Genomic DNA, 24,696 nt, shown 5'->3' on the forward strand with positions numbered 1-24,696 from the left:
GGAGATTAAAAAAAAAGTGTCTGACATTCTTCTAGAGCAACAGGCAACTATACAACACATGGAGAGGAAGAACATTCCACAGATACTAGAATATTCTTCATTATAAATTTGTCTCTTTTTTAAAGTTTTTATTTATTTGGCAGAGAGAGGGTATACAAGTAGGGGGAAGCGGCAGGCAGAGGGAGAAGCAGGCAGAGGATCAAGTGGGACTTGATCCCAAGACCCTGAGATCATGACCTGAGCCAAAGGCAGAGGCTTAACCATCTGAGCTACCCAGGTGCCCCATTACAGATTTCTCTATGCCTGGGGTGCCTAGGTGGCTCAGATGGTTGGGAGTCTACCATTGGCTCAGGTCATGATCTCCAGGTCCTGGGATCAAGCCCCATGTCAGGCTCCCTGCTCAGTGGGGAGTCTGCTTCTCTCTCTATCTCTCCCACTGCTTGTGCTCTCTCTGTCTCTCTCTCAAATAAATAAATAAAATCTTAAAAAAAAAAAAATTTCTCTATGCCAGAATCTGCCCCAAATTAATCTCCAGGAAGACGTAACTAACCACAACCAAGCCTAACCATTCTGCAACCCCTCAACTTTTAGATATTCAGCACTGGGGTCTGGCTGTTTGCCCTGTTCCTGTGTTCCTGTTCTATGAAGAATGATGACCTTCTCAGAACCTACTGGATCAGTCTCTTAAGGAGACTTAAGCAATTCTCTCTGGTACCTGCACAGAGGTCTACATATGTAAGGCTTGGAACAAAGTAATGACGATCCAAAGTTCACCAAAAAGTCTAGAAAGCTTTTCTTGAAGAATGTGTTTTAGTATCAAAAAGCAGAGCTGGAAAGGAGCTACGGAAAATAGAGGGCGCTAACAGGTAAAAAGGCAGGAAAAAGTGTCTTTTGGAACTCATCTGATATTTTCCAGTTATTCCTAACCTTGAATGGTTAGCTATCACTCAGAAGCGATTTAGAAGACCATCGCCAAATCACCTTGCTAACCAGTCACTGAAATAGAGGCCAGACAAGGGTGGCGTGGGAGAAGTCCTCACCTGTGCATCAGAGGAAACTGGGATCCACTTCACATTCATGTAGCCATGTAGCAGATGCAATTTGACCTCTAGGGACAGGATTACACTGTGAAGAAAAAGATAGAATTAAAAACATCCCATGAGGGGCGCCTAGGTGGCTCAGTTGTTAAGTGTCTGCCTTTGGTTCAGGTCATCTCAGGGTCCTAGGATCGAGCCCACATCAGGCTCCCTGCTCAGCAGGATGCCTGCTTCTCCTTCTGCCACTCTCCCTGCTTGTGTTCCCTCTCTGTTTCTCTCTCCGTCAAAGAAATAAAATCTTTAAAAAGAAAAAAAAAGAAAGAAATCCCATGACCTTTAAAAAACAAAGTGTATGATCCAGTTGGGAGGATGGAAGAGGGCTACATGGCTTGGGACTCAGATAAGGTTGGGTCTGAATTATAGCTCCACCAATTAGTACTAAGCTTTATGACCTTGAGGCAAGTCACTTCATCCTCCCTGAAACTCAGCTGGGGTTGGCAATGGACATAAATAATATCTACACTGTAGTGTTGTTGTGAAGATTAAAACAGTATTGGAAGGGACCCAGCATAACGTTTGGAAAACAGGAAATATTGACTGAACAGTAGCCACTATTGTTGTTGGTGTAAATATTATTAAGATGGAACTTTTGATATTTAGGTGAGAACTTATTTTGAAAGCCATGAATTCTGAGTTTTTAAATCAAACCCTCTCCATTAGATCCCAATGTCAGGAGCCCAAAGAAGGAAACACTGGACAGGAGGTAAGAGAGGAGCTTTTATACCCATACCCTCTCTAGGAAGCCGTGGAAGGCAAAGGCGGAAGACTAAACCTGTTTTGGGAGGCCGCAGGGAGGGGGGCTGTCAGAAAGAACAAATGTTTCTTGCTATTTAAATTCAGAAAGGCAAAAATCCAAAGCAGACTAACTATTTTGGTCAATTACTTAAAAACCCCTCTCATGGACTGCCTGGTTGGCTTAGCTGACAAAGTGCACTACTCTTGATCCTGGGGTTGTGAGTTTGAGCCCCATGTTGAATGTAGAGAGTACTTAAAAAATAAAATCTTAAAAAATTTTTTTAAATAAAATAAAAACCCTCTCACTTGGGCTGGGATTAAAAAGTGTGACTTGATTATCTTGATTTTCTGATGACTATTTTGGAGATTCTGGGATGTATCAGTAGACGACCATTCCTCATATTATAAAGAAAGAACAAGTTGCAGTCCCAGGATTTCCCTCTCTTTCATGGGGAGAAAAAGCATGTTCCAAGAATTCTAGTGCCCAACCTGTCCCCCATGTTTCCATCTTCCCAAAACTCCGGAGCTAGGCTGTGACTGTCTTGCCTCTAAGCTGAGAAGAGTCTCGGGGGAAACAGATGCTGAATGTGGAAAAGACACTTCGTAGGTGGGAAGGCTACACCTGCCTCACCTGGCCAATCGGACGTTGTCATTGTCATCTTTGCCCCACTCCCAGCCCCTTCCAGGGTCCACAGCAAAGTGCAAGGGCAGCAGCTTGTGCTCTGAATCTGTAAGTGGGATCACAGCTGAGGAGGAAGAAACATGTCATCAAGGAGTTTCCTTAAGAAGAGAGGAAGGAAACTGAACACAAACTGACTTCACTAAAAAGGAGGCTAGATCGTATCACAGGTCTCAAACTGAGATCATTCCTCAGTTTCCACATGTGAATTACACTGGCATCAAAAACTGACAGACTGGTTTTCCCTTACTAGCCAACACACAATTTAGGCCACTAATCTCCATGACTCCCCACCAGTCAGTCAACGAACACTCATGATGTTCTTGCCAGTTAATGTGGATTCAAAAAATTCAAAGTCATTATTAAGACAAACACAGCAAAGCATCACTAGAAAGGTTCTATGACCTTAACACACACACACACTCTTCACTCCAGAACAGGAAGCAGCAAATACAGGCAGGCTACTGTTTTTCCCCCAAAGTTCTTTGTCAAAATGTTTTTATGTTTAATTTAAACACCCTGGAGTATCTTTGGCTTAATAAAACCGTATCAGTGTGCACTGCCTGGGCTTGCATGTCACTTAGTTCTTCCCTCCCATACTCTCTCCCATTTCAGGTTTTCCAAGTGAAAATAAAGCACACCCGAAGACAACAACACCGCATTCAGCACCTTGGTCCTTGGCGTTCTCCTTCTGTTCCATGGACACAAGTGCAGAGAAGTGGGCCTGATCATAGGCGAGCACCAGAGGGGAGCGGTGACACTGGCTCACTGGGACCTCCAAGGGCAGATAGATTCCCCCAAAGGGAATAGGGGCGAATGCTGCAGCAAACCACAAAGACTGTTATTCAGGATGTGTTCTTGCCTAGAGGGCAATCCCCAGGCCCCACTCTACCCAGTGAGCTCCCCTTTCACTCACTCTAACCCCTGGTTAATCATTCTTTCTTAAGTTAAGAATCCTCATCAATTAACCCCAATTGCTTAGCATTCAATCTCTATAGAGAATTTTGTATCGTTCTAATGTATATCTTGTCTCTCCCCAAGGGTCCATATAGCCCCTTCCTTCCCTCCTCCCAGTGCTTAGCCCAAGGCTCTGCAAACAGAAGGTGCTCAGGGCAGGGAGGACTGACTCACCTTCCCCTCCAGAGTCCCTCAGCATGGTGTCAGCCACAACGACTATGGGCCTCCTAAGCACATGGGCAAGGACAAAGACGTGGAATTCTTCTAGGCTCTCATATACAGGCTCCTCTGAACTCTCCACCCTGGAGTTGCAGGAGGGGAGACAGTGGAAGGGGTACAGCGGGGGGAGAGGGAGGAAAATAAAACAAGACACCCCTGAAGACCAGTCCCACAAAGAGGAAAAAGAGGAATGTCTTTCCTGGTTTTCTAATCTTAAGGCTGCCATGGACATAGCTGATTATTTTATGCTACCATGGCTATTTCTATTCCTGTTTCAGAGATGAGGAAATCCAAGAAAGATTTGAAGGCCCTAGGGCTAAAGTAGTGTTAGGAATCTGGAAGTAATCCCTTGGTTAAAACCAATCTTGCTCAATAGCCTTCCCCAATCTGTTTTATCCTATAGCTCAGGACACAACTGTGTAGCCTCACTTGACCACTTTACCACTTCCACCACAACCGCCCACACATGCATCAAGTCCTACAAAAAAAGGGGGAAAAAAAAAAAGGACACAAAAATTCCTCTTCCTACATTCCCTTACGTGAAAAAGAGCATCTCACACCTCACCATATCTACCTAGTAGCCTAAACACAAGTCTGAAATAGTTACTCTTCTTTATCTCTCATCTTAATTAATCACCTAGCTTGACCAATTCCATCTCTTACCTGTCTCTTGTGTCTCTCTCCTCCTGCCTGTCTGCAACCCACCACTCTTGATCACACCCATGGCCTGTCTCCTAGATTACTACAACCACACCCAGTCTCACTGTCCTCTTCTTCATCAGCCACTCTGCTAGCAGTGTGCTCAAATACACAAATTTGCTCCTATCACCCAAGTATACACAATTCAGTGGCTTCCTGCCCCCTGCAGCAACATGATTCAATATGGGGTATTTGGTACAAACGCAGATTTCTAGGCCATAGCTCAGTCCAACTCAACTGAAGTTCCTTAGGGTGGGGGCCCCCAAATCCACAACTTTAGCAAGCCTCCCAGATTATTTTTATGCACACTGAGGTCTGGATAGGTTATAATTTTTAACTTTGTATTATAGAAAATTTCAAAATTTTAAACATTCAAAACTATAAAGAATATTATACCTAAACTCTCATGTAACCATCACCCAGCCTCAACAATTATAAAACACATGGTCAGTGTTGTTTCATCTAGATCTTGATCTATTTCACTATAAACCCCCACTCCAACCCATCAGATTATTTTGAATCAAATCCTAAACATCATATCATTTCATCCATAAATTTTTCAGTTTCTATCTCTAAAAAAAGAGAGGACTCCTATTAAAAACAACCACATAATCATTAATATCAGACTTTTTAAAAATTTAATAATAATTAAACACATAGACATTGTTCATGTTTCCCCAACTACCTTATAAACAACCATATGTTTCCACTGGCTGATTTGTCTAAGAGTGTTTAAACTTGGGTTCTCTCTCCTTTATTATTTTCTTTGCAATATATTTATTGAGAAAACAGAGTCATGTCCTGCAGTTTCTCAGTCTGGACAGGGTACAACAGAACCCTCAACATGGCACACATGACTCTAGTTATCCAGTCTTGTCTAGCACTCTAGACCATGTACCCTGTATACTGGCAATGCCCAACTACTTGTAGTTCCCAGAACATAGCATGACATTCTTACACCCTTCTGTATCCTTGCCACAGCCCCTCTCTTTCCTTCTAATATCCTCTTGGCATGAAGTTCTTTGGATGCTGAGGACTCAGTAAAGACTACTTCCTGGGGCACCTGGGTGGCTCAGTGGGTTAAAGCCTCTGCCTTCGGCTCAGGTCATGATCCCAGGGTCCTGGGATCGAGCCCTACATCAGGCTCTCTGCTCAGTGGGGAGCCTGCTTCCTCCTCTCTCTCCCCCTGCCTCTCTGCCTACTTGTGATCTCTGTCTGTCAAATAGATAAATAAAATCTTAAAAAAAAAAAAAAAAAAGACTACTTCCTTCCTACTCCCTTGCTGAGCCACACTTACCCACCACAGTTGGCTCCATTGGTACCTAGATGCATGCGGGGTTCACTTGAGGCAAGCTTGATCAGCTCATTCCATTCCTTCTGCCATTCGTCCTCTGTGTACACCAGCCCTGACTGTGAAAGACAACAGGGGAGAATAAGCAGTTAAAGACCAGGTTCACGAGGCAGCAGCAATTCCAACTCACTCACGCTGCCCCCTCCCTATCCTCTTAGCACTTGGCTTATAATCTGTACTACAAAGTCAAGTCTCTTCTCCCTTTCCTAGTCAAGGTCCACAATTTCTCTTACAGTTCTTTTTCTTCCATTCTTTTCCAGCCCATTTCGGTCCAGCTTGTTTCTGTCCTCCGGCCTATACACCTTACCCCACTTATACCACTTCATCTAACTGACTCTGGCAAAGGACAATGACCTTCTAATTGCCAAACTCAGCGGACTCTGGTTTTCATCTTTCTTAGTCTTCATGTAGCATTTCAACTCCTCATTAAACTTTTTTCTCCCTCAGCTTCTATAACTTCTTCTCTCTCTCTCAACTCTGTCCAACCCTAACAATATTGGGTTTGTGTCAACAATATTAGCAGCCTTGGCTCCTTCTGGGTGATCTCTTCTACTGCCATAATCTCATCTACTGCCATTTATACTCGGATGCTAAAATCTCCCTCTCCATCCCAGGCCTCCTCTTAATTTCTATATTCACATCTAGCTGCCTACTGAAGACTGCCAACTGCCCTTGACTGCCTCAAAGTCTATACAGTTGAAACTGAACTCTTGGGCGCCTGGGTGGCTCAGTGGGTTAAAGCCTCTACCTTCAGCTTGAGTCATGATCTCAGGGTCCTGGGATTGAGTCTGGCATCAGGCTTGGTGGGGAGCCTGCTTCCCCCTCTCTCTCTGCCTGCCTCTCTGCCTACTTGTGATCTCTGTCAAATAAATAAATAAAATCTTTTAAAAAAAAACAAAAATTGAACTCTTGCAAAACCCACTCTTCTTCCTGTACTCTTGCCTTAGTGAAGAGCACTGAATATCACCCACCATCCAAGCCAGAAACAAGGGACTAACTGAAGACTCCTCTCCTTTTACCCACCCCACACCTGATCTCTTATTCAACAATTATTAAGCATGAACTACTGCAATGGTCCTTAACTGGTTTTACTACTTCCAGTCATGCATTCCACTGATCCATTTTCTACAATATTACCAAAAAGATTTTTCTAAAATTAAAATCTGATGTTTGCTTCCTGCTATAAATCATTTTAAGAATCATCATGACCTGGGGTACCAGGTGGCTCAGGTCATGATCTCAAGGTCCTGGGATCATGTCCCACATCAGGCTCTCTGCTCAGGGAGTTTGCTTTTCCCCCTGCCCCCTGCCCCACCTCATGCTCCCTCTCTCTCTCAAATAAATATAATTTTTAAAAAAGAACCATCATGACCTATTAAATATAGTTCAAAATCCTTAAGCAAAGCATACGAAATCCACTTCCTGGCCCTACCCAACTCTCTAATACATCATTTACTTAGCTGTAGTTCCCTGAATGCACTGCATTGCTTTATACTTGAGCCCCTGTCTAGCTTGTTCTTTCTGCTTGGAGCAACCCACCCCCTATCCACCTGGTGACCAATTTCACAACTGTCAGGGCAGAACTCAAGTATTTTTCTTTCTTTCTTTCTTTCTTTTTTTAAGATTTTATTTATTTATTTGACAACAGAGATCACAAGTAGGCAGAGAGAAAGAGAGGAGGAAGCAGGCTCCCCGAAGAGCAGAGAGCCTGATGTGGGACTCCATCCCAGGACCCTGAGATCATGACCTGTGCCAAAGGCAGAGGCTTTAACCCACTGAGCCACCCAGGAATCCTTTAAGTATCTTTTCTATGAAGCCCTTCCTAAATCTTCCTGGTAGACTCACTCTTTCCTTTGTGCCCTCCCTCAACTGCTATACAGCCTTTATCACAGTACCAAAGTAATAGGTACTTTGTACCTATTACTTTGGTACAATCATGTATTTACATGTCCATCTCCTCCTACTACCCTTAAGGGCTGGGACCATGTTTCAGGCAATATGCTAGTGTCTATGATATGATCAGTAATTAATAAATAGATGCTGAGTAAAACTATAATTTTTATCAAAGGAATGGGAAAAGTGGTACAAACAATTTAAAAATATCATTTGCAGGTGCCTCGTTAGCGCAGTAGGTAGTGTGTCAGTCTCATAACAATATCATTTGCCTTTAAGATGTATATGGTAATATGACAGACAAGTCTATGTTATTCATTGTATTCAGCTTACACTGGTATTTAAATGAGTTTATAAGGCTTAAACACACACTGACAGTAGAAAGAATCACACTGAAAATGTGAGGGGCATGAGCAGCAAAATTTAAGAAGAATTAAAGAGCTGTTGTAAGCACATTTTAGTTTATGTTTTTTTTAAGACTTTATTAATTTATTTGAGAGCTAGCTCGTGAGCAGAGGGCAGAGGAGAGGGAGAGCTCCCTAAGCAGGGAGCCTAAGGCCAGGCTTGATCCCAGGACCAAGGGATCACGACCTAAAGGCAGATGTTTACAGGACTGAGCCACCCAGGTGTCCACATTTTACTTTAATAATAAAAAAAAGACAAAGCTATGTTCTCTTTGTAAAATGCTGTATCGAAGCTTTTCAATTAAATATTGAAATACACTGAAATATACTGTATATACTGATTGGTCAGTACATACGGACTAGGCATTCTGGTCACTCTTCCTCTCACCTATTTCAGCTTCCTGTTTTCATACACAAAGCCACTAGGTGGCGTACCCTGCCAACATGAAACCTTCCCTACTGGTTTGATTTTTTTGTTGTTTATTTATTTAAACAATCTCTACACCCAACATGGGGCTTAAATTCATGACCCTCCCAGGTCAAGAGCCACATGTTCTAGCTACTGAGCCAGCCAGGTGCCCCCATCCTCATTGGGCTTGACCACTAATTTCAACAAAAAACAAGGCCTGGGAAATCAAAACCAATTTAGTTTGTGTGGTGTTTGGTCCTTATTAAAAGAAGACCCCCACAGTCCCTCACGCCTCCCTCTATTCTCATGCCCAAGGTGCAGTATAATGCCATAAACAGTCTCAACTAAAACAATTCTCTAGGCTACATTTCCAGTATGGAACCTTTAATGTGCTGGGCAAAAGAAGTGTTCCTTTGATAGCCGCTATTCTCTATGCATGTATTTCCACTGGGGACTTTGAGGGGGAAAGGTGGCTGACCAAGAACAGAACTTGGGTATTTCTAGGTCTCCTAGCTAAATCCATAATAATCTAACCCTATCTTTAAAATTACTACAATAGCTTAAGAGCTGGAATTGGGCATGCCCATTCTCTGACTGTTGCTGTCACTTTGACTTAATAGCTGAATGCTCTAGTTTGGTCTTTTCTTGACTGTGGAGTGGTCAAATGTAAGGTTAGGGATGGTGTAAGTTAAACAGTGAAGAAGGCAAATTTTCAGCTGGCTCTAGTTTAAGCAAAAGAAGCTCTCCACAAGGTCCAGGTCAGCTCACCAGGAAGCCATGGGACCTGGCAATAATAAAGAATGCCATCTACTTGGCCTTGCCCCTGTGCATTTATTTCCCCTCAGGAACCCTCTGGAGCAGACTAACTGATCAAACACACCATTCTGAGCTTAATACCATCCCAATTTTAACAATTGGGTTCTTTGTTTTTAATCTTCAGGATATAAAATTCTAATAACTTAAAAGAAAAAACCTCTTAGTTCTATATAATGGCCAGTTATGACAGAGCAATAAAAGGTGACAAGAAAGAAGATGGAAAGAAAGAGGGCAGTATCTGAAAAGACAGTCCCATATTTATGCTAGAGCACCCAGCCATATACATGGCAAAAAACCACCAGATACTCACAAAGAGCACAAGATAAACACAGAAGACAGAGCGAGAACCAAGAGAAAAGAGGGAGACCTGTTATCTTTATGTAAGTGGACAGTGTCATTTTTTTTTTTAGTATTTTATTTATTTATTTGACAGAGAGAGATCACAAGCAGGCAGAGAGGCAGGCAGAGAGAGAGGAGGAAGCAGGCTCCATACTGAGCAGAGAGCCCAATGTGGGGCTCGATCCCAGGACTCTGAGATCATGACCTGAGCCGAAGGCAGAGGCTTCACCCACTGAGCCACCCAGATGCCCCGACAGTGTCATTATTAAAGTGAGGGGTCAGCAAACTCTTTTATTGCTCCGTCATAACCGTAGCTAGTAAATCTTTTAGGCTTTTTTGGGCCACATGCAACTACTTGACTCTGCTGCTGTTCTAGTCTCCACAAGGCAAGCACTAAACATAAACAAACATACATAAATGAATGGGCAGGGCTCTGTTCCAATAAAACTTTTTTTTTTTTTTTTTTTTAAATAAAACTGTTGGTGGGATTTGTCCCACAGGCCATAGTTAGCTCAACCCTTGTTACGGGGATGGAAAGTACAAACAATCTATTGTTACTTTCTTATACAAAAGCAGTCTCAACATCTGCTAAATTTCTGAGAAGTACCATTCAAACTCAGTTTAACAGGCATGTTTTTAAAATTTTTAAACAAACAGGGTATGTGAAAAGCAAATAGTATATACAGCCAACGGAATTTTTAAGCATTTAGCATTTCTATAAGATTGAAAACATAGGGCGCCTGGGTGGCTTAGGGTTAAGCCTCTGCCTTCGGCTCAGGTCATAGTCTCCGGGTCCTGGGATCAAGGCTGGCATCGGAGCCTGCCTCCCCCCCCCTCTCTGCCTGCCTCTCTGCCTACTTGTGATCTGTCTCTCTCTGTCAAGTAAGTAAATAAAATCTTTAAAGAAAAAAAAAAAGAATAGAAAACGTTAAGTCCTTAAAAACTGGTCTAGCATTATCATAAGCAAAACACCCCCAAACAATACAAAAATCCTGTGGACCTGTCAGATCTTATTTTGTAAAAGATTACTACTGGAGACTTGCTGAGCATCTTTCAGGGAGAAGCACATAGTTAGCTGCCTCCTCTATGGGTCTCAGCTTCTCCATGCTAGTTTTCAGGACTGTATCAGAAAGGCATGGGCGCTGTGGTGTCTTCTGCATTTCCTACAACTTCCAGGATTACAAGGAGAGTACCACCAATTAAGCACCAGGAGACACTGCCTGTTGGTACGCACTGAACATTTCCTATAGCCAACTCTGGAGGACAAGGTGCTCCCACCCAAACTCCCTCACCTCTTTGTTCTGCTGTGTCTGCTGCCACCTCCAGCGCCGTTTTAATGCCTCCTTCTCGGCTCCCTTCTCCATCAGTGCATACAAAGCTTTCCGCAGCATCAGGTCCCTATCGTGGAAACCCCACATGCCTGTGGCAAGGAAACATACAGTAGGATACCTTACCTTTATTAATTATGATGCACATACCCTAGTAGCAAGGAAATCAGGCTTAAGGCCAGGTTCAAAGAAACCCCTGTGACTTAGGGGAGAGGTGAAAAGATGTTCCTACTCTGGAGGTTCAGAAACTTCGAGAACTTACAAGTGGGGGATACACCACATCCTACAAACTCCTGACAGAAAGCCCCTTACTAATATGCAAGTCTAATAAACTAAAATACAGAGTAGCAGCAGAAAAGATGGGTCTGGCACATGACAATCAGCATCAGAGCTAGAGGGAGGGTTGGAAAATGAGGACTTTTTTAAAATCTAAGGCAAAAAACATATTGAATTATAAATAAGTTTTATAATTAACAAATTTCACAAAAACTGATGAAAACATCTTTTTTAAATACCAAAAGAATAAATATTAAGGAGAATGATATACACATAGAGCTTTATCCTGCTTACATATTTGCTGCTCAATACTTCTGCAGGGTAGCTCTCCAAGTGGGACCCCTGCTAAATCCTAGGTTCTACATATGTTCCCTGAACAAGAGACTGAAAATCCAGGGCAGGGCTCTCTTCCAACCCCTCCTGCATGCCCACGCCCATGCACACGCACACACACACACACATGCATGCTATACAATCACTTCTGCCTAAGATCAAGGTTAGTGGATTAAATCCTGCACATGAGATCTAAATTCTGTTGCTTTCTTTCTGAGGGTGTGGAACACCATTTTCAAGACTCACCCAGAGAGGCTGCATGCAGGAGGCAGTTTCCATCCCCAGTAGTTGCCAAAGGAAGCAGCCTCTGGCAGGTAGGGTCTACACTCACCCACCAGTTCAAACGCCCTACAGAAACAGGAGGAAAAGGAGAGGAGCAGATTATCCATAAAGCCCTTCCCACTTCCGGAGCTCTCTAACAGACTCCAAACTTGCCTCCCCTAGGAAGCCAACCCAGAATACTGCTACTCCTTATATCTTCTTCACTTACACCTAGTCAATCAGAACCTGAAGAACATGATTGGTGAGATCAGCAGTTCTTACATGGGGACCCCTGATCTAACCAATATCCAAGGGGACATTTGGCAATATCTAGAAATATGTTTGGTTGTTACAACTGGTGGGGGGATGCTACTGGCATCTAATAGGTAGAGGCCAGAGAGATTGCTAAACAAAATATAATGCACAGGCAGCTCACACAATAAAGAATTATCTGGTCCTAAATGTCAACAGTGCTGAGACTGAGCAAGTCTGGGTTAGATGATGGGGCCCAGGTCATAGGTTGAAATCTGTGTTGGTCACCTGGTCTGACTCCTTCACTCTGCTCAGGAGACCAGTAAACATCATAACAATGAAGCTCAGCACAAATCCATCATCAGTAAAAGAAAAACAACCCAAAGCATGTATTCACAGGGTCACGTAGGTATCATCTGCACATATGACAGCATGTTGGCTTATATGCGGTAGGACTTTAAAGACATGCGCAACAAGATAGCACATGAAACACCTTAGAAAATGAGCCTTGATTCTGTCTAGTCATCCGTCTTCCCATTATTCACATGAGGAAAATATTTTGTGAATCACACTTCAAAGTCTCCTTGAATTACTGAAAAGTCAACAGAAAGAAAAACTGACCTATAATCTCACTAGCTAGGTAACCTGCTAACTTTTTAAAAAAGTATAGAGAGGCACACAGTTACTATAGAAGGGTGCAAAAGAAAAATGCAAGCTTCTTTCCCATGCCCCCACCTACCAGCCCCCAGCCTTTCTTCTAAGAAGTTTAACACCTGATTAGCTTTTTCCCAGAATTCAAGCAGCCTCGCCCCACCATATTAACTAATTTTAACAGTAATTTAAGACAAATTTAACTGTAAAGGCAGATAAATCTTTGGGGAAAGCTCATGTAAACAAATGGGACTTTTAAATTAATCACCATTGTGCATCATCTGTAGTATTGGTTCTTTCTGGTCACAAGGGTGTTCCAGAGCCAATTATAATTTATTTCTATTTTTTTCTCTATGTATGGATTTTTAGGTACTAATTCCTGTGCCTTTCACGTGTATATCTGGTTTCCCTTCCATCATATGGGAAATTTCTGGGGTAAAGTGTCTAATTTTATGTGATACGGTGAGTGCTGTGAAATGTGTAAGCCTCACAATTCACAGACCTGTACCCCTGGGGCAAATAATACATTATATGTTAATAAAAATAATTTTTTAAAAGAAGTGTCCAATTTGTGTCCCAAAAAGAAGCACCTAGCTCAGTACATGTTGATCTGACCAACTCATGACTTTGCAGTCAGCTCCCAGACTTAAACTAGAAGCTCTACTGGTCAAGGCCAGCCCCTCCATGTGGCTGCCTACCAGCGCAGAGCAGAGGGAAAAGCCCATGAAAAAGAGCACTCACTGACCTGCCTGTTCCAAGGCAACCAGCATGGACTGTTCAATAAGGTCTCTCTCTATGAAGCTGCGGAAGTCTTCATTGTACACAGTGAGATCTGGAAGCTGGAAGGCACAGATGGGCATTTCCAGGGGGTGCTCACTGCTCCCCCCACCCCCACCATTGGAGGAGACATGGGACCGGGCCAGGGAAACAATGCTGGAGCTGGCGTGGGAGATGCCCCTAGACAGGCGTTTTTCTGCAATGAGAAACGGAGTTACCTTAGAACATACACAGCCCAGAGAACATTCCACTCATGTGTGATGATTACCCCTTGACAAGGCAGGGAAAAACTGTGAGTCCAACTAGCTACCAAATTTCCCAACCCTCTTTCTAAATCCAAATAGAAGTAGGGAAATATGGAGAGTAGTATTTTTGCAGGCACTTATATTAGCACCAACTATACATTCCTCTTTCCACCCTTTTTAAAAAATTTGCCTGAACTCTGTCTTCTTTCACTTCCATTTCCCAACATAACAGGGACTCATTCATTTGGCAACTTGGTCACTGATAGGAAAAAGAGGCAATAAGAAAAATGGGGTTTCATTTTGCTACACTGCATCAAATAATCACTCTGATAATTTTCACAGTTTTGGAGAATATAGGAAAGACTTTCCATTATACAAAATTAATGATAAGGGTGCCTGGGTGGCTTAGTCAGTTAAGCATCTGCCTTTCACTCGGGTCATGATCCCAGGGTCCTGGGATTGAGGATTGCGTTGGGCTCTCTGCTCAGCAGGAAACCTGCTTCTCCCTCTGCCTCAGCCTCTTTCTCTCTCACGAATAAATAATCATAAAAAAAATTAATGATAAATCTTATACATCTGGAAACTTTCTTATCTACCATTAATAGCATTTATTTACATTATTTACTACAACTTCTCTGGATTCATATTTGTCAGAAATGTATAGGTACAGTCATTCTCAATATATTAGAAAAAGACAGTAATGTACACAGTGCCCCAAATTATTTTTTTTTTAAAGATTTTATTTGTTAAAGAGAGAGAGCACAAGCAGGGGGAGTGGCAGGCAGACAGAGAAGCAGGCTCTCCAGTGAGCAAAGAGCCTGGATCCAGGACTCGGTCCTGGATGCAGGACTCGATCCCCGGACCCCAGGATCCTGACCTGAGCCAAAAGCAGATGCCCAACCAACTTAGCCACCTAGGCATAGTCTGTGATCATAATCTGCCCAGTGTCATATTACAATCCATTTGCATGACTTGAATTTATATATAAAGATTATCGAAAGCTAAAAATTGTGTTGGGAAGTAGTTCTTAATCCTATACTTGCCAGAGATGGCATACAAGAGTTGTCTAAAGTTATTTTATAGTGATGTTATTTTTTAAACAATTTTTTTAGGTATTTAAAAAAGTATCATAAGCCCATGGTAAAAAAGCAAAACATTAACAAAAGATATAAAGTATTACAAAGAAATCTCCCCTTTATTCAAAATTTCTGATTCCTTCCCCAGAGGCAACCTTTTGGATCCTTCTAGAATTTTTTATACACATAAAAACACACATAGCTTTGGGCGCCCAGATGGCTCAGTAAGTTAAGCGATGGACTCTTGGTTTCAGCTCAGGTTGTGATCTCCCGGTCATGAGATAGAGCCCTGCATTGGGCTCTGCACTTGGAGTGAAGTCTACTTGGGACTCTCTCTCCCTCTCCCTCTGCCCCTCCCCCTGTGCGTGCTCTCTCTCTCTCTCTTGCTCTCTAAAATAAATAAATAAATCTTTTTTTTAAGCCCATATAGCTTTTAAAATCATTTTAAAAATAATTTATGTTTTCAAAACATAAATAAGAACATACTGTATAAACTGCACTGCATCTTACCCTTCTCAATAGATTTTTTTAGAGACTTTAAAAACAGCAGGTTCTACCTAATTCTTTCCAGTGGCTGCGAGTACTCTGCAACATAAATGATTTTATTTAACTACCCCTCTACTAATGGACATTAAATATTGTTTCCAAGCTTTTAACTTTCAAGCTTTATGCTGCATATGTGTATGTGCCCACTGAGGTCTATTTATTTAAAGGATATCTCCACGTGCACATACACATATATGATAAATTCCTAGAAATCAAATTGCTAAGTCAAAGTATACATGCATTTCAAAATTTTGATACATACTGGCAAATACTAACCTCACAGGTAGATGGCGTGATCCTCTGAATTCTACATTTATGTACTTTATCTCGACAACTAGATTGTTCTCCTTTATCCATTTCCCTCTCCGTATGTGAAAAAGGCCTTCACAGAGGGGAATACTCAAGAAACAGTGGGACAGTGTGGGGCTCCTGCACCGAAATAGACTGAGGCCACCTCTGAACAGTTTGTCAGGGGAGCGGGGAGAAGAATAGGAGCGTCTCCAAAAGATGGCTCCATTTAGCAGTCCCCTCACTTCCTTTCTACTCCCGCCTACAGAAACAGCCCTCAGTTACCCCAGTACCTTGAACGATGTCATCCTGCCGCTGCAGGGTGGGTCGGGGAGGGCGGGCAGACTCTCTATCTGAAAACCCTTTCTCAGGGGTCCTGGAACCACCACTCCCTTCACTAAAGGGTGGGGGCAGGTTCCCAGCATGGACTTGACGTAGCTGTTCAAAATCACTGAGGGCAGCACTCATGTCCCAATTCTTTCCTGGCAGGAGACAAAGCAAAAAATGAAATGGGTACTCAGAGTACAGGGAAACTGGGGAAAGACATAAAACAATCACTCAAACCACCCTCTCAAAACTAACAAGCAAAATTCATGCGCATTTCCACCATTCTCCTGTTCCTAATTTTCTTCATTAATACTTCAGTCTGTAATACCACAATTTCTTTATTTACTTGTTGTCCTTCCTAAGTCAGTTCTGTGAGCATTGAAAATTTGTGTCTCTGATCTGAAAGGGCCCACAGAGGCCACAGATAAAACAGAGGAAGCCTAAAGTAGTGACTTGCCCAAATGCACAGCTAGCTTGCACCACAGAGATGTGTGACTAAAGCCCAGGTCTCTTGATTCTGAGATCCAGAGAGTGCTTAGCCTAGACATGCATGCACTATAATGTCCTATACCATACAGAACTATATACAAAGGTATAAGTACATGCATTTTTCTAAAGAAAAAGAGCTGACAGCTCTCATCAGATTACCAAAAGGAACTGTTAACTGCCCCCAAATTTAAGAATCACTACTCTACTGAAGAGAAGACCCTAAATGTCATACTGGATTTTTCTGTTACTTTCTCCAGTTATATTATTCTGTAAATAATATATTATATGATTGTTCGCATTTCTTTCTATTCTATTCCACCTGCTACCCCCTCAGTTCAATTCCTATCATCCACTGTTCCACCTCCGATCCACTCTAAAGTATCCCATGAGATAAATCTTTCCAAAGCACAGTTCTGTTCTGTTTCAGTTCTGTTCTGTTCATTTAAGTTCCAGAATCAAAACTGCTAACTGCCTGCCATTGCCTACAGAGTAAATTCTAGGCCCTTGTGTCTGACATTCAAGACTTTCTATGACCTGGCCTATTTCTCCAGCCTTTTCTCTGTGCTTCAATTTCCCTGGCTGTGAAACTGGAGATGATTCCATGTAGGACTGTTATGAAGATCAAATGAATTAAAAGCACTGATACACAGAAAGTGGTTTTTTGCTTTTTTTAAGATTTTATTTATTTATTTGACAGACAGAGATCACAAGTAGGCAGAGAGGCAGGCAGAGAGAGAGGAGGAAGCAGGATCCCTGCGGAGCAGAGAGCCCGATGTGGGGCTTGATTCCAGGACCCTGGGATCATGACCTGAGCGGAAGGCAGAGGCTTTAACCCACTGAGCCACCCAGGCGCCCCCACATAAAGTTTTATATATGTCTTTATTGCTGTTGCTGTGATATCTTGTTATTACTGATTTTCCAGTTAAGCTATATGAATCATTAATACCTGATGAATTTACTTCTGAGCCATTACATTCACCACTTGTTCCAACTCCCTTTGCTCACACCACTTCAGTGGCTCTGGCCTCTTTACTGTTCCTACAAACATGCTAAGACTGCTCCCACCTATGGCCTTTCCAACAATCTCCGCGCTGCCTAGAAGGCTCTCTTCCCAATTTATCTACACAGACAATCCCTCAACTCTTTCAGATATTTGTTCAAATGTCACATTCTTAACAAGGCTTGCCTTAACTACCCAAGTAAAAATTACAACCTGCCTCATCATTTCCCATAGCACTTCACACCTTAACACACACTTTACAATGATTTGGTTATCATGTTTATTATTTATTGACTGTTTTTCCTGCTAGAACATAAGGGCTGGAATTTTTGTTTTGTTTTGTTTTGTTCAGCACCTAGAACTTGACACACAGTAGCTACTCAATACATATCTGTTGAAAAATGAAGGACTTTTGTCCTGACTCAACAAATAAATGAATGAATGTTTACCACACAGTTGGAAATACAGAACATGTATTGAACGTTGGCTCTGTATTTGCAGTTGTGTGGTAAACTCCTTAAAATCAGCTCCTAATAGCCAACTTGTCCAAAACTGAATGTCCATCATTCTCCTTCCTAGGACTTGCTTCATCTTCTCTTTCTCTATTCCTCAAATTGGTAATGGTATCAAAAGCCCTTCAGGCCAGAAAATTCCACCAGAAAATGCAGTTCCTCACTACTCAGACCCAACTACTTGTCTGCCCTCATTATCTAGTCAGTGTTTGTACTCATGAAACATCTCTCAAATCTGTTCTTTCTTGTCCATTTTTATTGTTACTGTGCCCATGCAGGCCCTCAAGATTGTTCCCTGGTCTTTGGGAGAGGTTCAGCTAGTCTCTCTTCCCCTAGCATGTCCCCTTTCGAATTCGTTCTTTACACCAAAGTTAACTTTTAAAGGGAAAAGCAAGAGATAAAGACAGAAGCAGGGAGAAAATGAAGATCAGGCCCTTTGACTTCCCTTCTAAGTTCTATCTTAAATCCATCCACTTTTCTCCCTTTTGACACTATAGTAGTTCAGGCCCCCACCATCTCTCACCTCAACTGTAGCAACAGTCTTAACTGGGTTGATCACTTCTCTGGCCACAATCCAATTTGTTTCATATCCTTCAACGAAAATTCAAATCCCATCACATCACTCCCCTGATTACAACCCTTCACCAGCTTCCGACTAAACACGGAATGACATTTAAACTCCTTACCACAGTCTACAAAGGGCCCCAAATTCTGCTTCCTGCCTTTTCTACTCATTTCCTATCACTCTTGCCTCACTCTTCGTACCCAGTGCCAAACTCTTTCACGTTGGGTCCTTGTGTAAGCTTCTCATATCAACAAACACTCTCTTCTCTGTCCCTTTAGTGTTGCTGCTACTCCCATCCACCCTTCTGGGTTTAGCTCAAATGTCACTTCCTTAGAAAGGCCTTTCTGCACCCTGTATCTAAATTAGGTTTATCTCTTACACTCGTATAGTACCTTCAACCTTTCCTTCATAGCACAGAAATGTATGCACATGTGTGTGAGAGAGAAAGAGATCACACAAATATTAACTGTAATATAAATGTTAAGAGCCAGCCTCTGAAATCAGATCGCCTGATCTCAAATCCCACTTAACTTCTCTGAACCTCAGTTTTTAAAACTATGAAAGTGGGATAATAAAACTTATATTGTAGAGTGACTATAAGAATAAAATAATATATCTCGGGGCACCTGGGTGGCTCAGTGGTTAAGCCGCTGCCTTCGGCTCAGGTCATGATCTCAGGGTCCTGGGATCGAGTCCCGCATCGGGCTCTCTGCTCAGCAGGGAGCCTGCTTCCTCCTCTGTCTCTCTCTCTGCCTGCCTCTCTGCCTACTTGTGATTTCTCTCTGTCAAATAATAAAATCTTTTATAAAAAAAAAAAATAATAATAATAATATATCTCAAGTACTTCACACATACAGCATTCAACACACGTTACTACAGGAAGAGGAGGCATTTGAGCTGAATCCTGAAGGATGAGGAGAATTTCAGGAGAATAATGAAGGAAGGAACACTGCAGACTTAGAAAACAACTTAATATGACCAGGGAAAGGTGACAAGTTGGGCCAGGCAGAAGCATAAGGAAGAGAAGGTAGTAGGAAATAAAACCAAAATGCCAGTCAAGGGCAGAGTCCTACTGGATTAGCAAACTGGAGTCTAAACCCAGATCTTCCATTTCTCTTCAGGCTTAGCGATCTGTGTCATTATATATTTCCATCCTCAAAAAACATCTGTTAATTATGACTCCAAACAAAGAATTCTACTGACTTGATTCCAAGCCTTAAAGACCTTAAAATCAGAATGTTCACACTTATGTGTACATACAGATTTAAGTAAATAAAGGTAGCAAAATAAAAACATTAACTTAATTCACTCTACACAGAGTCACCTATACAAATTAGAGAAAGAAACAAAGCCACAAATGATCCTAAAGTCATTTATATGTAAAGAAAAAGACTTACAGATACAGAATTGTACTTTTAGTGGATTAATATAAAATTTCACTTACACTACCTGAGCATACATTCACAACGGAGAAAGCTACACCAAAAATTCAAGGTGAAAGGGGATTTCTGCATTTTAAAATTATGGTGAGTCACACATAGGTGGATTATTAGAAGCAACTTAAATGTAAGGCCTGCCACACACAAAGTATCTTTCTGATCACCTTTAAATGTTCCAAGTCATCCTAACAATAAACATTGTATTATACTTTCTCTCTTCTCATCTTTCCCCTCGTGACTCCTTACCTTCCAGGAGATCTCGGGCCAGCCCAGGCTCTGCGCCTGTGGAACGGACAAAATCTGACAAGACAGCATCCATATCCAGGGTCATGTGATCATTAAGTACTTTCAGGCAGCTGAGGTAGGGTGGACATAGATCAAAATTCAGCCCTCCACCTGAGGAGGAAATAAACACATAAGGCTCAAATTACACTGAAATAGGATGATCACAGCCCAATTTCAGCAGCTTCCTTACCAAATGGATAAACGATCCTGGTTCATTCATTTCAGCTGAATTTATTATGAAGAGCAACATTTAGTTTCCTAATTCCTCATTAATTTTTTTTTAAGATTTTATTTATTTATTTGACAGACAGAGATCACAAGTAGGCAGAGAGGCAGGCAGAGAGGGGGAAGCAGGCTCCCTGCTGAGCAGAGAGCCTGATGCGGGGCTCGATCCCAGCACCCTGGGATTACTCGATCCCAGCACCCTGGGATTACAACCTGAGCAGAAGGCAGAGGCTTTAACCCACTGGGCCTCCCAGTGACCCCCCTCATTAATTTCTTAAACTACTAAATTAATCACAGACCTAATGTCATTCTGAGTATAATGCTTTTCTTCTACCTCTCTAGAGTATTCCGTTTCCATCCATCAGTTTGCTTATCTAAGCTAACGGAAGAAAGCAGCAGACTACCACCCTGAAGAACTCCCCACCTTGTTTATTTCCTTGCCGGCACTTGATTTAACCTGAAATTATTTTAATAGATTGCTGTCTAGGCTCCCCCTCTAATACGTCAGTTTCTTGAAAGTTCAATGCTTGTGTGTCTTGTTCATTACTGTGTCCTCAGCATGTAACACTTGGCACAGTAAATATGTGCTGAATGAATGGATAAATGAACAAATGAATACTATACACTGAAAAACTTTAGAGTTGACTAGTGTTCTGAGGCTTGCTGAGGACATGGAAGGAGCAAGCTGATTAAGCTTAAACTACTCAAAATAAAATAAGCTTTTACACAAAGCAGAGTGGAGATCTCCAAGGTACATGAAAGTTAATTTTTGCCCACTAATTTCATGAACCCAGGAAATATGCCTTTCTCCACTGCGGACAAGTGAGCCAAGTAAGTTCACCTGAAAAAGATCTCTTCTTTCAGACTTGACTTTGGCAGAAACTCTGTCCCTGACCTGATAGCCTGGCACCAATCCACATTCCTCTAAAGTTAGCAGTCCCAGCTGAGGAAGCAATAACAGAGTGAAGAACAATCTCTGACCAATTCTACCACATTAGACGGGTTCTCTGGAAAAGAGGGCCTGATCCCAAAGCAACCATAACACACCTGCCCCGCCACAACCACCAATCCCTCGCCTTTTAGAGAAGACCAAAAGTAGAATTCTCAAAGGTAAAAGGTGACTCAGGTGACTGCAGAAACAGCTCCTCCTAAACAACCTGAAGTCTAAGGGTGACTCAGATCCCTTTTCTTCAGACCTCCTCCAATCCCATGACACAGCTTGTTTGGTGGTATGATCATATCCTGATTTTCTGCATTCCTTAGAAATATTAAGCAAATAAAGAGCAACGATTTGTGGGTCATAAAACCAGGAAGTCACTAATCTGAGTGCAGGGAGGTGTTTTAGTCATATCTGTAGCCCCGACACCTAGCACCTAGCACAGCACCTACAACACTGCAGGCAGTCAATAAATGCCTGATGAGTAAATGATTAAATAACTAAGGGAACCTCCACACCAGCCAGCACCAAACCAATCCATTTTCGGTTTAACTTGGCAAATGAGAAATTCTAGGGTCTTTCGGACTTCCTATCACCCTCAATTTCTAAGTCTTCCATGGTCCCAATCCATTTCTCCGTTTCAGAAACTCTTTTTTCTTTCTTTTTTTTAAAGATTTTATTTATTTATTTGACAGACAGAGATCACAAGTAGGCCGAGAGGCAGGCAGAGAAAGAGAGGAGGAAGCAGGCTCCCCACCCAGCAGAAAGCCCAATGCAGAGCTCGATCCCAGCACCCTGGGATCATAACCTGAGCTGAAGGCAGAGGCCTCAACCCACTGAGCCACCCAGGCGCCCCCAGAAACTCTTTTCTGAAGAGACATCTGTACTGTCACTAGTTCCATCATGCCTGTATCGTAAGATTTTTACCTACACCTATATACGTTAGCCTGGTGGCTTTGGTCCAATTACTTACAGGGTTTCAGGTGCCTCTTGTTTATCCTAGACTTGTATTCGATGACCTCTCAGATCCTTCCCAGGTTTAAAAAATGAACTTTTCCTGTTCACTATAGCCTCATAAACCATGATCCTGACATTCTCTTTTAGTCTGTGTATTATCGATATCTAATTTCCTTCCATTTCAATATCCTAATTGTCAGAAAATGCTGCCAATTCATGGGAACTTTTGGCCTAACAACCTCAAATTCAAAATGTCAAGTTATAAAATAAACTAGTTCCTTTCATTTTATACTTAAGAATTAAATTCCTTCAGAATTCATAAATGAATGAATGGTTTCTCCCTCCCCTAATACAAGCAAGAACTTCTTCTCCAAGCCCATTTCGGTCACTTCTTAGAGGTCACAGGAGATGACTGCAGCCCAAATAACTTGAAAGTATGACTAATCCAAGACCAAGAGCATAGCTTCAAAATGAATTTCAATCTTCTCTCTTTAAAAAAAAAAATATTCAAAGGAACTCAGTAAAGCCACTTTAATAACTTTCTGGAAAGACTGTGGGAGGTATACAGTAAGCAGACAAATAGCAATCAGAAAAAAGATGCTCAGCAGAAGAGAGAAGAGTTGATTAAGCCATGGGCATGTAGGCAATTTCCCAGCCAGACACAGGCCAATAAAAAAACCATCAATGTCACAGCATCACAGACCTCATTTGCCAATACAGTAGGTCTTTCTTCAAAAAATTATTTTTGAGAAGTAATTCAGAGATCCAAAACTATCTAGAATGACTTGCCAAAAAATTCAAAGCACTAAACCAAACTTCTTGGCAGCACATTCATTCTTCTATCTGATGCCTCCAGGTGCAGGCCACAGGCTCCACCCGAACCCCACCCAGCAGGTGAGGACAGTGGCTTCTGTTACGTCACCACCAACACTTGGCTGGCACTTCTCAAAATCCAAACGGGAAATAGTCACAACATGGACTAAAACACACAGTCCTTGGCTCTGTCTCAGCACACAGGAAGAAAAAAAAAGAAAATACTGGCTTTTAAACTTTCAAACAAAACAAGAGGAGACACTCAAACATCTGTTGATTGAATGGTGTTTAGACAAATCTCAACTGGGGGCAAAACCCTCCAGTCCTCCAACTGGATGAGACATTAGTGATTACTTAATTCAGTGTCTGCCCCCAAGCAGAAATCCTTCTTTTACATCTCTTGACCGAGAAATCACCCAGTCTTCACATAGATACAAGCCTTGATGGAGGACTCATTCCTTTGCCACCATGTCCGTCTTACTTTGAACAGACCTAATCATTACAAAATACTTTTCTAAATTAAATCACCAGCCCACCCCCCTCTGTGACTTCCACATCATGGCCTGTGTTCTTCTTCTCCAGAACAATAAAACCACACCCAAGAATGATGGCATTTGCATAGACAAGGATTAGAGAAAGCATTTCTTCACATAAAAATGTGTTAACAGAGAAACAAACAAGGCTTGAAAAGTCGGATGCGTTGTCCAAAGTCTGAACCCAGATATTTTGGACACATGCTCTACTATACCACACCGCCCCCAAAGGCACTAGGGCATTACCCCAAAACAGGACTGATTCTTATCCACTGAATTCTTTCACATAGGAAAGGGCTGTGCCTATCTCTTATATGTATTAAAGACTTAGACGCCTGCCTTATATTGCCCTCATTTTAAATCCTACCATTTTCCTCAGCAAATTCAACACCCACCTACACCATCCATCCAATGTTTCTGCTGTAAGAGTTTCATAATCTCACCAAATGCAAAGACCTTCATCTCCACTCCAGCACCTCAGTCCTGGACTCTGCCATCTCCTAAACTACTACACCTCTATATTTTCAACATCCAAAATTTTACTTTGGCTACAGTCTCATCTTCCTTCCAGCTTTCCCTTTCTACTACTAAACCTGCTATCTTTTTTTTTTTTTTAAGTTTTTTTTTTCTGTTGTTCCAAAGGTTTTATTTATTTATTTGACAGACAGAGATCACAGGTAGGTGGAGTGGTAGGCAGAGAGAGAGGAGAAGCAGGCTCCCCGCCGAGTAGATAGCCCGATGCTGGGCTCGATCCGAGGACCCTGAGATCATGACCCGAGCCGAAGGCAGAGGCTTAACCCACTGAGCCACCCAGTCGCCCCTAAACCTGCTATCTTAACTCAATATATCCTCACCTCAGACCAAGTCATCCAATTCCTTAACTACTTTGTTCACAATTCAACAAAAACCATGGCGTGCCTACTATGTGTTAGGTGCACTATGACCAAGACTAGAAACACAACAGTGAACTAGACAGATATAAT

General features: G+C 42.1%; 1 protein-coding gene across 1 annotated transcript in view; it reads right to left on the minus strand.

Moving 5' to 3' along the window:
* Positions 1-24,696, minus strand: part of OTUD7B (OTU deubiquitinase 7B) — a 56,595-nt gene that overhangs the window by 4,384 nt on the left and 27,515 nt on the right. The window contains exons 2-11 of the mRNA XM_059376012.1: positions 20,210-20,359; positions 15,925-16,113; positions 13,445-13,672; positions 11,782-11,883; positions 10,891-11,018; positions 5,684-5,796; positions 3,643-3,770; positions 3,181-3,330; positions 2,464-2,578; positions 1,041-1,125 (exon numbers count right to left, since the gene is read on the minus strand). Coding sequence (XP_059231995.1) covers positions 1,041-1,125; positions 2,464-2,578; positions 3,181-3,330; positions 3,643-3,770; positions 5,684-5,796; positions 10,891-11,018; positions 11,782-11,883; positions 13,445-13,672; positions 15,925-16,113; positions 20,210-20,294 — 1,323 coding nt within the window. The 5' untranslated portion in view covers positions 20,295-20,359. The remainder of the gene's footprint in view (positions 1-1,040; positions 1,126-2,463; positions 2,579-3,180; positions 3,331-3,642; positions 3,771-5,683; positions 5,797-10,890; positions 11,019-11,781; positions 11,884-13,444; positions 13,673-15,924; positions 16,114-20,209; positions 20,360-24,696) is intronic.

Source organism: Mustela nigripes, chromosome 14 (genome assembly GCF_022355385.1).
Source record: "Mustela nigripes isolate SB6536 chromosome 14, MUSNIG.SB6536, whole genome shotgun sequence".
Classification (NCBI taxonomy): Eukaryota; Metazoa; Chordata; class Mammalia; order Carnivora; family Mustelidae; genus Mustela; species Mustela nigripes.